General features: G+C 43.0%; 1 protein-coding gene across 1 annotated transcript; it reads left to right on the top strand.

Annotated features, from left to right (window-relative positions):
• The first annotated feature begins 1,071 nt into the window (after positions 1 to 1,071).
• Positions 1,072 to 11,790, top strand: tmem59l (transmembrane protein 59-like). The gene is made up of 8 exons (XM_070832706.1): positions 1,072 to 1,289; positions 2,636 to 2,741; positions 3,694 to 3,788; positions 3,939 to 4,091; positions 9,322 to 9,427; positions 9,526 to 9,640; positions 10,176 to 10,293; positions 10,783 to 11,790. The coding sequence occupies exons 1-8, from the start codon at positions 1,125 to 1,127 to the stop codon at positions 10,939 to 10,941; spliced, it is 1,017 nt and encodes a 338-aa protein (XP_070688807.1). The 5' UTR covers positions 1,072 to 1,124; the 3' UTR covers positions 10,942 to 11,790.
• Positions 11,791 to 12,315: the final 525 nt, after the last annotated feature.

The following is a 12,315-nucleotide window of genomic DNA, read 5'->3' as shown; positions in this document are numbered from 1 at the left end:
TCTGCATAATGAGGGCTTTCACTTTTGGTAGTCCACTTTAAGTGCAGTTTGCCTTAAGTTGAATGTTATAACTCTTATAACTGAGGATGTTGGCACTGTTGTGGCCTATTTCTGCTTTTCTGCTGCTGACAGCTTCCAGTTTATGTTTAACCATTATAATATATATACTGTACAACATCCATGTAATGTTCACAGTACTCATAATGACAATCATCACTGTCACTTTGATTTCTATTCTTTTCTTAGCACTTTATGAGCGAGGAAACAATGACAACACACTAACAGAGAACAATCAAGGCTGTACAGAGGGTGGTGAAAACCATCCACCTCCACACCCAGCGGAGCAGGAAGGAGGCCAACAGGATCATCAAAATTAGCCCAGTCACAAACTGCTGTTTCTGTCCCTATACAGGTATATAGACATACTCATATATATATATATATATATATATATATATATATATATATATATGTGTGTGTGTGTGTGTGTGTGTGTGTGTGTGTGTGTGTGTGTGTCCCAGTGTCATATTTTGTATTATATTGTAATACAGTCCATTTGTGTCTTTGTCTTAGATTCTCTTTTTCATTTCATTTGAATGATTTTCTTCTGCACATTTTGTAAAAATATATATTTTTTTTTCGCCTTTTTTTTTTTAGACATGTCCATGCAGGGTGACTCTACATACAGTTTTATCAGCTGCTGGCTCTCTCCTCAGCTTTGGCCCACATGTGTGGCAGCAGGATCACTGCATTCAACTGATAATTGTGACATTGATTGTGCGTAAACCTCCAATAGTTCAACAAACCATCTGTCCGGACATCTGCCACCCGCAGCTCGGCCTCAATCAACTATCTGCACATTCTTATGAATGTCACCACCGCCACTTTGTGCACTGCGGTGAAGGCTGCTCTGCAGGTTGTGTGTGTGTGTGTGTGTGTGTTTGGGGGGGCAGCTTGTGCGTGATGATGATGATGATGATGATGATGATGCGCGTGACGCCACGAGCAGAAGCAGATCAGCGGAGCAGACAGGACCCGGGCTGAGGCAGCAGCATCATCCGCCACAAAGGGAGCTCAGTGCTGCTTGAAGCTCGACCCTCCGCTCCTCTCCTCCAGGCTTTGAGATGCTCCGGCTCGGCGGCAGGATGTGCGGCTTGTCGGCCCTGCTCTCGGTGCTTCTTGCCGGGCTCGCCGCGGCGTCCTCGGACCTGTTCGACAACCAGCTGGGCGACATCAATTACTGCAAAAAGCAATGCCAGCTCACCATCAAAAACAAAAGCCCCGCTAAAGTAAGTTATGCCTGTGTGTGCTGTAGCGTAGGCTGTGTCTGCAGAAAGCGCATTATCAGCAGCGAGCTGTCAGCTGCATCCTGCCGTCCGACATTTCAGCGTCAGCAGCGACACACACACTAACATTATATGTTTGCCTGCGACAAAAGCCTCTATCTTTACGTGAATGATGTAGAATAAATGTATGTTTGGGTCTGTGCGTAATGACAGGCACGGTGCTCGCTCTCCGTCTGCTCGCTGCATCCTGTCGGACGCACAATTAGGCCGAAAAATGGATGCAGCCCATTTTCTTCTGCTCCTTAAAGACTCGTCCAAGAAGTGAACTGCAGCCAGTCTGCTCGTCTCCGCTGTGCTTGCGTTAGACTGCGCTTACGAATGATTATTTCTGAATCCTCACTTAAAATCGGGCAGGCCGGGCGTCGCGCAGGCTGTGGAGGACCACTGAGACTGTTGTGAGCCATGAAACAATCATCCTTATTTATGGACAGCTCACACAGCGTCTCCCTGTGCAGACGAGGCCAGGCGGGATCCTAGCGGGACGGTGGCTGTGAATTTCTCCAGGAGTTTCTGTGGGTTAGAGCCTTGCCTAGATTTCCACACACACACACACACACACACACACACACACACACACACACACACACACACACACACACACACACACACACTCCCTCCCTCCCCTCCTCCTCCTCCTCCTTTTCCTTTGCTGCTGCCTTCAGGTGTGGTTCGGGCATCCTGCAGGGCAGCAGGAGCAGAGCTGCAGAGCGGATCACAGTCACCTGGTTTGAAGATACAGATTGAAAACGAGCGGCCCGTGCAGATGTGTCGAGTTTTAGGGCTTTCATACTGTGGATGAGCAGTCGTCTTTAAAACTAGAAGGTTTCATGGTTTGGGATAAACACCCCTCTCTGCTCCCTGTGAATAAACAGGGACGCGCAGTGAAGATGATGACAAGCGCAAGGCTGTAATAAAACCGTTCGTGCTCTTTGTCTCTCCTGTTCCCAGAGATGCCACCAGAGGGCGCCGTTTGCTCATTACAGAGAGTGAATGCATTATGACAAGAGGGGGGTGCAGCAATGTGCATCTTCCTTTTTCTTGCATAACTTGTATGCAACTGGCCCATTATCACTGCTTTTCCTTTGCAGTTCTTATCAACTGTTTATGACAGGCCATAATACAACAGTGACACCGTGTCATTAAGGGATGCCACAACCCATCTCTGTCACATCTTTCCAACAAGGTTATATTGAGTTTATCCAAGAGTGCAGGAGACATCTCTAATTTTGTATCCCTCCCTCTCTCTCTCCCTCTCCCTCTCTCTTTCTCTCTCTCTCTTTGGATGGTAGGACTCCATAATGAACGCCTGTCACCGTGGCTGTCGCCTCTACTCCATCTGCCAGTTTGTCAATGGCAACGCCGGCTTCAATACCAGCAGGGAGGAGTGTCAGGGAGGTGAGTCAGCGTGTCAGTCTGCCCGTGGGACTGTTCGAATGAGTTTGTTGGTCTTAGAGTCTCACTGTTTAAGGGGTGGAGGCCTCAGTCCTTAATATATGGTGTCAAAATGAATGGCAGTGGAGCAAATCCTCATAGCAATAAAATCCTCATATAGTCAGTATCATTAATGTGAACCCAGGTCCACTTTAGAGCGTCAGAAAGTGCAGGTTCAACTTCTGGTTCCAGTCATTTCTACTTGACTTGTGTCATGAAACCTTCAAGGAGAGGGCTCTTTTTGTCCTTATATCAAAAGAGGAAAATAAATGTCAACCATTCACTCTTTTTACCTAAAAGTAATATACTCTGGTTTCCTTTTGGAAGAAGTTGGATTGAATGTACTGCAGCAAGGTCACGTCTGGTGGATTCAAGAAGATATGTAAACTCTAGGTTTGCAAGGCAAAAGCAGACAGCAGCTAAATTCTGTTCACATGGATTTCCAGCACTGGTGCAGACTCTTAAAAACATCCAAATGTTGAACACAGCTCTGCTAAATATTGTATTGTTTCCTAAAAGCAGGCAGGCTCAGTGGGTATTTTCTGGGTGTTTGAGGCTGTTCGCCCTGTTTGAACTGCTGTATTGGAAATCAATGATGTGATTTGCCATCCAGACAGCAGAAGCCCAGTCGCCCCCTGTTTCAATAACAGCAACGTGGAGTGAATTGTCTCCTCAGGGGCCAACAAATACATCTCCCTTGCATCTTTATCTTTCTTCCCACATGAACAGCCTGTGTTTATTTCTTCCACCCAAACCATAGTGCTCCAAACCCACTCTTTATTCCCTTTTCACTTCTCTATTTGCTCTCTGTCCCCCCTTCCTTTTTTACCATGATGCCTCTTCTTTCATGCTTCACAACTGTCCCCCCCCCACTCTCTCTCTCTCTCTCTCTTTCTCTCTCTCTTTCTCTCTCCAGCCTGCCAGGAGGCATATATCAAGCTGCTGGAGCAGGAGGCCTGCAGCACTGGCTGTGCCAGCCAACCCTCTGAACCTGAGATCAAGAGGAGGAAGGTGAGTAAGGCCACTCTGCAGTCAATGGCTGCACACACAAACACTGCAAATGCAGGTATAATGGCCAAAGTGACTAAGGATGTCAAAATATTAATGTGGAATTAGCAGACTGTACATATGCTGAAGTACATGCTGCTCTTTCGACCGCAGCTCAAAGCCATGACTCTCCGCCCTAAGCCCCCCTCTGTGATGGAGGCTGTGTCCAGTTGGTGTAACGACATCGTCAGCTCTGCCCAGAGCTTCATCTCCTCCACCTGGACCTTCTACCTGCAGGCTGACGACGGCAAGGTTGTGGTTTTTCAGGTAAGACCCACCAAGGTGTTTTTTTTCCCACAACAGGCAGGCTTTGAATGTCAGGGCACTCAATAGTAATCACTCTTTTGCTTCACATAAAGCATTTATCTCTGATCCATCTGTCCATTGTGAGTTTGATGTTTATAGATAAAGGTGTGAAGTTATATTCTACAAAATGTTCATGTAAAAGCTATATTTATGACCGAAATCTAAATCAAAATCTCAGCTCAGCATCGAAATCAGCTTCTAAAACTTTTCAATTTTCTAGAAGTGACGTATTTTCGTGCTTCTGGCTGCAGCAGCAGTTTGGTTCTATAATTCATAACAGAAAAACAATGTAGTTGGAGCAGCAATGGTTCCTTTGGCTGAGCTGAAAAAGAAAAAACAAAATAGGCTGCAGGTGATCTCTGCACTTGCAAAATTTCCCCGCATTATTCTGAGTGTCTGTGCTGACAACAGAGTTGGATCTTAAAGACAAATGAATGTGAAACATCCATAAATGAAATATCCTCATATGCTGTATTATGGCCCAATGAGTCATAATGGTGGAAAGGGAATTTATTAAATTGATAGCTACAAAGCTTTTACATGTTGTATGTTTTCAGTTGGAGGTTAAAAGCTAGCCAATAGACCTTTGTAGATTATTAGTTGAGCTAACCTCTGCTTCCTGTTAAGATAGTGAAATATATCCTCGGCTTTACGGTGCCGGAGAGTTTGGGTCGCTGCCAAAACAACTCACAGCCCATTTTAGACTCGGTGGATCTGTGAAGGTTGAGTGAGCAAGGGCACACAGCAGGGCAGGGACAAGGTGGTTGAATCCGTTCATTTTGGCACTTTAATTGTTTATAAATGTCCTTTTAAATTATGTCACTGCCCTCAGCTGCACCATGCATTTTTGATAACTGGCAAGGCTGGATGTGGTAAACTCGCCTGAGGACGAAAACATACTGCAAGATTTAAAACAGAGTGGACTGCACTGAAGAATGAAATTCTGGCTGTGACAAACAAATATTCAGAGGTTATTTCTGGAATCTGACAAGATGAACTGAGAGGAGCTGACTCATTGTTCAAGCCTTCGCAAGGATGTTACATTTTAGCCCTGTTGGTTTGACTGTTTTTTCAATAACTCCAAAAGTGTGAACTTACTTGAATGAAGTTTGGCCAGTGATTATTATTGGTGAAGATCTAAGATTTTTTTTAAAGGATTTGATATAAAGACTTTTTGAATGTTTTCACATCTACCTATTTCAGCGGAAAAGAAATCTGGTGCCTGTGATGATCTGTGGCTTCATGTGTATTTTCATGCTGATCTGGTTCCAGATGCAGATCAAACACTCACATTTTCTATTATTGAAATAGTAAATTCTGAGGCTTGGCAGAAATACACCCTTTCACAGTGCTCTTTAGTCGACCTGAATGTATTGCTAAAGTCAATGCTGTAAACCACCTTTACATTTAAGCTATAATAAGATTTGGTCTGTCTAACCACCAGACTACCCAACCATATCCTCCAAATTTCAAAAACTGGTTAGAAACCTGCATCTTTGTCCGAGTTTTTCCCATTTGGATAATGTGACTTTGATGGCATTTTTAGCTGCATAATTAAAGGCCTCAATGGGAAATGATAGTATTTATGCACCGTAACCCACACAGAAGGGCTTCTGTATTACAGAGGAGTCCTTTATATGCTGAAATTCACTATTAGGTATAAGGGGCTGTGTAGACTGGGCTCTGAGGCACTGCCTCATACAGAGATGCAGCAGCCACAGAACGTGAAATTACCAACATTTCTTTCGGACTTGATGATGGATGTTTGCTCTTTATGGCAGTGACATGCTGGCTGGAGCGGCGGGGGGAAGCCAGGCTCCACGGGGCTGTGAGAAGACTATCAGGCCTGTGTTTAGTGGGCAGCTGGCAAACCGCCACAAACTTGACAGATTGACTCTCTGAGTGTTGAAACAACAGAAAAAGTTCAGCTAAACTGTGGGACAGCAGGGGCGGGGCAATATGAATTATGTGGATGCCCATAATGAGCTCTCTGTATACATCCACGTGTGTGTGCTCATGTGTGTGTTTATGTGACCTCAAGTTGTGAGAATAACAATAATAATAATAATGATAGTTGTGTGCAGCCATCAGACAGCTACCGGTAACCAGTCAGTGGCAGCATTTAGTTTAGATTGTAAGGGTGGAGTAAGTCACTCTTAGGTCACAACTGAGGTTTGTCCCTGGGAAGGAAAAAATAAACTTGTAATTATCAGGAAATACTGGTAAAACACAGCCCTTTACCTCAGTCCTTCCCCTCTCACCACCCTCTTGTTATTTTGACAAATCAGAGCGTTTGGGACAAAAGTGAGTCGACTAAAGACTTCCTCCCTCTGAGCTGCGGTTCTGCTTGCGAGCCGGCCTGCAGAACAAATTGAACTTGGTATAAGGCTGAATACAAAGAGCGACGTCCCTACCCTGTTTCTTCCTGACAATTCCCTTGTCATTCTGCCTGAATTAGTTTTAAAGAAACAACCACCCTGAGCAGAGCAGAGAGAACTAACGAAATAACAGAGTTGATGCTGCCTTGAAATAGAAGTCAGCTTAGTTTACTGATCCAGGCACAACAGACTTAATGTGACTCAGTGTGAAGCACATTCATTAAAGTGAAAACATTTGCCTACATAAAACTGCTTTGTGGTGATGTAGGCTATTTATAATGGTCTAGGTTGGCTGTTAAAATCCGTTATTTTTCATATTGTCAACAAATTCCATCAGAAGACCAAAACAATTGATGTATTAGTCTGCCTCTCAAAACTTTCTGACCTTCATGCCATGTCTGCTCCTCTCAGGCCCAAGCCCATTAGTTCCTACCAAAGACATAAATCCTAAAAAAAATAGGTCACAAATACATATTTCTTCATTTTTAAATAAGGCTCAGTAGTTTCCTAAAATAGCTGGGCACTGTAGTTTTTAGCTAACATTAATCAAGCAGAAGTAAATAGTGCTTTTGTCGGGGACTATTTTCAGCTGCGGATTTATACATATTTTCTCTAATGAGAAGAAGCTCTATCAGTAACTGGATACTTGTTAGGAAATCAGTTATTGGTGTTGATCGTTTCATGCAATTGACAAAAAACAGAACATCACCAGACTTGTTCTTTAAGTCTGAAGAGCTTGCCTTTCAGTCTGAGGTACTAAATCTTTACATCCGTTTTTTTTTCTATATATTTTTGTTCTTTTTCGTGACTATCCACACCTACTGGAAATATAAGAAGTGGCCTTAATTGTCCACATGGGGGTGCTGTAATCCAGATTCCAGATTCCAGGCCATAATTTTGACACCATAAGTCCAATTTACTCTTCATGTTTGCCAAATGGACCATTTCTGTCCTCCGTACGGTGGCACAAATATGTAAGAGGCGTTCGATATGATCCACATTGACCCAATGCGGTGTTTGTGTTAAGATCAGTCTTTTACGTTACATGTTTACATGCATTTGTTGACCCTCAAAAACAACAAAAAACAGATTCCAACTTAATAAGATAAGTGAGATTCTGTCCAATCGTATCCACCACTGCTCAACGTGACACCCTGTCTCTTTGTGGCTGAGATGCTTCTGGACTCTCAAACCTCCTCTCTCTTTCTATAAGCCAGGGCACCTTTTGAATTTTCTCTCATAATGCGTGACAGATGCAGATTGGGCTCCGCTCGTTCTGATGGTTAGATCCCCTCAGTCTGCAGGCAATGAGAATCATATCCCCTCACATCTACCCTCGTTTCCCCAAACCTTTACACTGACGCCGCATCTGGTTTCAATGCACTCTGTCAGAAAACATCGCTCGCTAGGGGTAATAAACCCAGTTGTGAAATAACTTCTTCAACAGAGGAGGTTTGAAGGATTGTAAGGGTTTTGGGAAGCAAACTAACCAGCCATGTCTCCACAGTCAACTCCAGTATTTTTGTTGTTGCACTGGACAACAGATCAATCATTTCCAAAGTAAAGCAATGTGAATGAATGAATCTGGGCCCAATTTACCTGGTTTCACATTATAGCCAAATGCAAGACACAGCAAGAGGTTTCAAAGTTCATTGATCCACTTAGTGTCAGAATCGATAAATACTGGGAGGTTACTGCAGTGGGATATGTTGTACTGCTCTACGTGTGTGTGTGTGTGTGTGTGTGTGTGTTGTTGCTGATGCCAGCAATAGTACTGTTACAACCGACTACAGCTGCTGTTGTAGTGGAGGGAGGGTCAGCAGTGGGGAACCAAAATCCTCTTTTAATGAGTTCTCCAGGGGAACCAGAAACTCTGTGCACATAATGAAACACACAACAGTGCGAATACTGACAGCAGGCTGCGCGTATGTGTGTAGCAGTTGTTTTAAAAAGCCATTTTTCAGTTCAGTCCCAGTTCAAGTGGTTTTCCTGAACTGACTGCGGTGCGTGTGAAAGATACTGTGAGAGACACCCAGACATATTGAGCGAGCATGAACAAAGGATGGAAATCATTAGTTTCAAGGCAGTCTGATTAAGTTATACAACATATTGAATGCTTAAAATGAGATATAACAGTTATCATTCTTCTAGTGTTCAGATTATGATCCCGGAGACTTTTCTTTTCACTGAACAGAGGAGTTCAGATTCATATGGTGGCAAAATGACAAAAAATAAACTGCAGGACTCTGCCTTTTATACCATACCCTCTTGTCTACTGTATATTCATTTTAATGTGTCAGAGAATCAACAACACATTAGTCTATCCTGTTGTATGTAATGTAATGTATCAAAATCTACCTACTAGCATCTCAAAAGCCAACAACGAAAAGGCAGCTTGTTATTTTTACTTTCTGATGTCAGGCCAGCTCTTTCCCCCTGAATCCAGTCTTCATGCCAAACTAGGCTAATCATCTCAGGCTTCAGTTATTGGTCTTCTGATCTAAATCTCAGCAGGAGAACAAGAATAAGTGTATTTCCTTAAGTTAGATATAGTCGAGTTATATTTTGTAATGTAAAAATTAAGTGTTCAGGTTGTCTCTCCTTCCAATTCTCATGTTTGATTCATCTCCTGTAGTGTTTCTCTAGTGTTGCTCATTCCAGCATCCCAGCCAACTATTCTTAGTCAGAGCTCCTCTGTGGTCTGACCTCAGAGTTTTAAACAGACCCTTTCCTGTCACATCTGCTGGTGAATTACTCTGGTAGAATTGCTGCCATAGTGGCTGAGTATCTGCATTGTTGTTTTTTCTCCTCAGAGCCAACCAGAGATGGAGTACTCTCTGCCCGAGCTGCAAGCTCCTCGATCCAGCGTGGCGGACAAACCCTGGCCACAGGTCCACTCTCACACCCAGAGACCCCATGGTGAGAACATAAACACAACACACACACATACTGTACATGCACACATTTGTCCTTGTTAGGCTTTTTTTTTTTTTTTTTTTCACTGTATTGTTCGGCAGGTGTGAGGGGACATGGCGAGAGGGGGGCATCCAAAGCAGGAGGCAAAGGAAAGCACCCTGTCCAGCACACGGACGACCCCACGGCTGAGCACGACTTCCTCGGCTGCATGTCAAGGTGAGCTGGAGTTAAACGAGAGAACAAATGTCTTCCCCTCATGATATACTTGATATTACTGCCAATCAAGTTTTTTAGTCTGACTTTCTTCCTTACAGGCAACAAGCAAATCGTATCTTTTAATACTGTTAAATGATATCATGGTGCAATGTATGCTTTTCAAAACAGCAATCTGCTGCATTACTCTGTGATGCTATTTAACTTTGGCTAAAACAAAGGTATTTTGGCAAAAACAAAGGTAGACAAGGATTTAGAGGCATCCACAGAGATGGATTATCTAACTAAATGTTTTCCATCTGTGGAAGCTAATTTGAATACCATACTGACATGAATTAAACTAATAGCTGCATGTAGAGTAGGAAAACACACGCACACAAAAAGAAAAGACCTAAAACAGTTTTGCATGCTTGAAAAAACATTTTGTTCCCATTATTTGGCTAGCTCTAATTGTCGGCGCCTTCGTGTTTAGTTTCTCTGCATTTCTAGCCCTCTTCAGTCTCATCCCCTAACTCTTGCCTCCTCCTTCGGTCTCCAGACGTTCAGGCCTTCCACGGTGGATTTTAGCGGCCTGTCTCTTCCTGTCCATCATGGTCATGTTGTGGCTCAGCTGTGCCAGCCTCGTCACCGCACCAGAGCAGCACATCAAGACTCAGGTACACACCTTCACTTCATTATACATTCCTCAACCAGTGGACACAACTAGTAGTTTTGCTGTGGAGGCAAAGTAAAGATTATTGTAAAATCTGTTTCTTATCAGCGTTTCACATCCACAACAGCTAGTGTGCTGCCGTGTCATGGCTTTCCCTTCCACTTGATTTAATCCTTTTGTATCCATTTGAGGGTGTTTTCCATCTGCAGTCTCTTATTTGAATGACACACATTGTCAAAGCGAGATTTATGAGTCACCTTGTTTAAATCATCCTTAAAAAGGATCTTTTAAATTAAAACACTCCATTTAATTATTACAAGAACTGTCAGCTTGTACATTTTTTTTCCTTTTTTCATTCCAAGTTTGGTGTTTGTGAAAAATCTAACTGAGTGTAAAAGTGAAGACGAGGTAGCAGTAGGTGGAGGTGTGTGCAAGTGAACGCAGTGCCTGTTTCCTCACTGTTATCACTTGTTTCGTCTTTGTGTCTTTTCAGCTGAGTATCAACGGAGATAAAGAGTTTCTGGATAATGCCCACAAAGTCAACCCGTACCACCTGAGTCCTGTGATCGCTGTCACGGTGAAACAATCAGAGGAGAGCCAGGAGGCAGGACCGCTGCCGGTGAAAGTTGACCTCAACAAAACCTGCGTTTAGAAAGGACCAATGGGAGAGCTGCTGTCTTGTTTCCCAGGGTAACCATGTCTGAAATCCTTGGCCCGTCTGTGAGAGGGGTGAAACAAACGCATCACGGGACTCACTCAGTCACCAGAATTTTTTAAAACATATTTTTAAGAGCATGGCACCCTCCAGTCATTTCAAATTACCATACTGAACCATCTAGCTTGATCTTGTTGGTCTGATAGCACTTCATTTCCTTGTACAGTCCAGATTTCTTCAAGTCGATCCTCAGATTATCCTTAATGGCCGGCCTGCTCGTTGATGAAGTCAGTGCTCTTGTCTCAGAGCCGAGCAGACGGGATGGATTACAGCTGAGAGCTTTCATATCATTTTTCATGTCTAGCGTGGACGAGAGAAGACAAACGCTGAGATTCATTTTAGATTCAATTTTGCCTCGTTCTCACAGAGAGTTTGTGTTAATTAATGGGTTGCTGAGAGCTGAGGGAAAAAAAAAGTGTAAAAAAAAAGTGAGAGAGCGGGAAGGAAGATGAATGGAAGGTGGGATAAAGACTGAGAGCGCTCTTGTTGGCACTGCAGGAAGCAGATACTGTAGGTCACAGTTTGCATTTCTGGGGAAGAAACACTGAAGACTGGTAGATTCAAAACTGCAACCGGATTTAAAAAAAACTGGAACGCTCTGTCTGAGAACAAGCAAAAATAAAACCTTTATTTATTTTCTCGTCTATTTAATTCAGAATCATCAACACACGAGTTGTCATGTAAAATAGTGTTATTGAAGTGCCATGTACAGTTAATTCATCACACAAATGTAATTGCTCTGTATGTAAAATATCAGAGATTTGAAACAGACACATAGAGGGAAGAATGCACCTATTACTGTATTATTATTATTATGATTATTATTAGCATATTCTTGCTTATATCACTTCAAGAGATCTTAGCTGTTATATGTGCCATGTGCTTTCTAATAGCTGGCTATTTTGTATGTCCTAGGAGCACACACTGAAGGATAACCTCTGTAACAATGTGTAATGCAAAGCTTTTAACATAGACCTTTGTTACTGAACAGAGTTGCACAGTCTTAGAGAAGATTTTGTTTTCCTCTCAGTGCTTTTGATGTTCCGTAACGCTCTCTTTTCATCCAGGCTATGTAGACAATAAACCGTGCATGCAAGTGACGCTTTGATAGTTTATCTTAACCGCCCGCCAAGACTCTGCTGTAGACTTGTGACTTTTTGTGTTACTATTTACCGTAAACCTTGAATAGAATGTGTAATGATGAATGACAATATCCTCATGATTTAAAAGGAAGGATTCTTAAATTAAAAAGCCATTCAATCAATATCTGTGCTGGTTCAAACTGAAGGTATATCACAAGGGATGTGATAT

Source organism: Pempheris klunzingeri, chromosome 6 (assembly GCF_042242105.1).
Source record: "Pempheris klunzingeri isolate RE-2024b chromosome 6, fPemKlu1.hap1, whole genome shotgun sequence".
NCBI lineage: Eukaryota > Metazoa > Chordata > Actinopteri > Acropomatiformes > Pempheridae > Pempheris > Pempheris klunzingeri.
The sequence above is the reverse complement of the archived record's forward strand: the minus strand, read 5'-3'. Positions and strand labels throughout refer to the sequence as shown.